We start from the raw sequence: 1659 nt of genomic DNA on the forward strand, positions 1-1659 counted from the left end.
GTAACTAGATCCTTGAACTACTACGCACCTCTGCATACAGTCGCTGGATGGAGAGTCTGCCATTCATAACACTAAGGTGAGACATAGCAGAGGGGTGCACAAGAAGGCCACGGGAGGCAGGAGTTGGCCCTCCTCCTTACGGTTGGGTAACATTTCATTTAACCTTTTAGGCAAACCTGTTTTCGTGATGGAAGAGGGACTCAGAGGGGACACGAGGAGCCATTCAACATCGGACCGTCCAGTTCCGTTCGGCGCCCCTTTGGAGACCAAGTGAGCGTAACAGAACACAAAGCCTTCACACAAACCTCTACCTGGGCGCCATGGAAACCTCAGAGACTGATCAACTAGCCCAGCTTTTGGGGGAACTCAGAGCAGAGGGGCATTCGGCTCGACAAGAGACCAACGCTCTAAGAAGAGAACTAATCGTGGTGAAAGAGCACACCAATGACCTAGCTAGACAATTACTCCAAGCCCAGGCTGGCCACATGCCGTTACCCGCAATAGGGGCATCAGTCCCAACTCAGTCAAGTAATCCAGTGCAAGTGGTCCTTCCAGGAGCCATACCTTTGGCTCCACGAGAACGCTTTGTGGGAGACCCTAAGTGGTTTGCGGTTTTTATGAACCAGTGCCGCCTACACTTCCTATGCAGGCCAGGGGCCTTTCCGAACGATCCAGCAAAGGTGGCCTTTGTTCTTTCATACCTCAGTGGCAGTGCTGCAGACTGGTCCATAACACTAGTTAATCAAGACGACCCCCTTCTCCGAGATTTCCAGGAGTTTCAGCAGAATATGGAGAAGCTGTTTGCCCGACACTCCCAAGGCCAAGTGTAGAGATATGTATTTGGAATGTTTGGGCACGCAAACCATTCTCCTTGTATTCTTTCGGAGCTTGGTTCGCGTGAGCCATTGAACTGTTGGAGGCGATGTTGAGTGGAGGGGCACGGCGGGCCCCATTGAAATAAACTTACCTTATAACCTCTCAAAGTGCCTCCCCCATTTCTTACATTGGCGACGAGATGAGGGGGCCCGCCACGGCACTCGGACAGTCCACGATCCGCGGCGAGTGATCAGCCGACTCGCTGAGAGCAGCTGCAGCGCCACCTGAGCCCCTCCCTCAAAGGCCTCGCCAGCATGGAAAGCGTAAGGCCCGGGGCTGTGTGGAGCGGCAGCGCTGCTGGAGCCGCTTTCCGAAGCCGCGCAGGGCTGTAGATTCAGCCGCGCTCCCCTGGCCGCATATCTCCCATAGGATTCTGAAGGGATATCTTGGGTTAAGTTCATTGCTTTTGTTCGCTCATGTTCCATGTCAGGGGCCATATGTATGTTGACTTCATGAAGGGGGGCTTCCCTTGTATGTGCCATGCAGTTTGTATCGCTCTTGTCTGCTATGTGTTTGCTACATGTTATACTAACACGGTCATAATTATGGACATGGTATAGGGTAATTAAGAACCCTAAAAACTCCGCTCAGGAGACAAGTAAGACAAGGATTATCAAGTAGGAAAGACTAGGTTATTTCTTGGTTTAGGATTAAGTAATTGTATTGCGATGCATGTTGTTTGTTCCCTATCTTTCCTTTGTCATTCCACCCCCTTTCCCTAACTCCGTCTTCCCCCCATTGGCTGCCACGTGGTTATCTGTGTATTTCAATTCAGACGCCCGT

The 1659-nt window shown here is 51.5% G+C and overlaps 1 protein-coding gene across 1 annotated transcript; it reads left to right on the forward strand.

The window, feature by feature from the left end:
• The first annotated feature begins 320 nt into the window (after window positions 1-320).
• On the forward strand, window positions 321-830 carry LOC138480539 (protein LDOC1-like). Its single transcript, XM_069612287.1, has one exon. The coding sequence runs from the start codon at window positions 321-323 to the stop codon at window positions 828-830; it is 510 nt and encodes a 169-aa protein (XP_069468388.1).
• The last annotated feature ends 829 nt before the right edge of the window (window positions 831-1659 follow it).

Source organism: Ambystoma mexicanum, chromosome 5p (genome assembly GCF_040938575.1).
Source record: "Ambystoma mexicanum isolate Mex_15411 chromosome 5p, UKY_AmexF1_1, whole genome shotgun sequence".
NCBI lineage: Eukaryota > Metazoa > Chordata > Amphibia > Caudata > Ambystomatidae > Ambystoma > Ambystoma mexicanum.

Coding starts and splice junctions, on each gene's coding strand:
- LOC138480539 (XM_069612287.1), top strand. CDS start 321: ATGGAAACCTCAGAGACTGATCAACTAGCCCAGCTTTTGGGGGAACTC.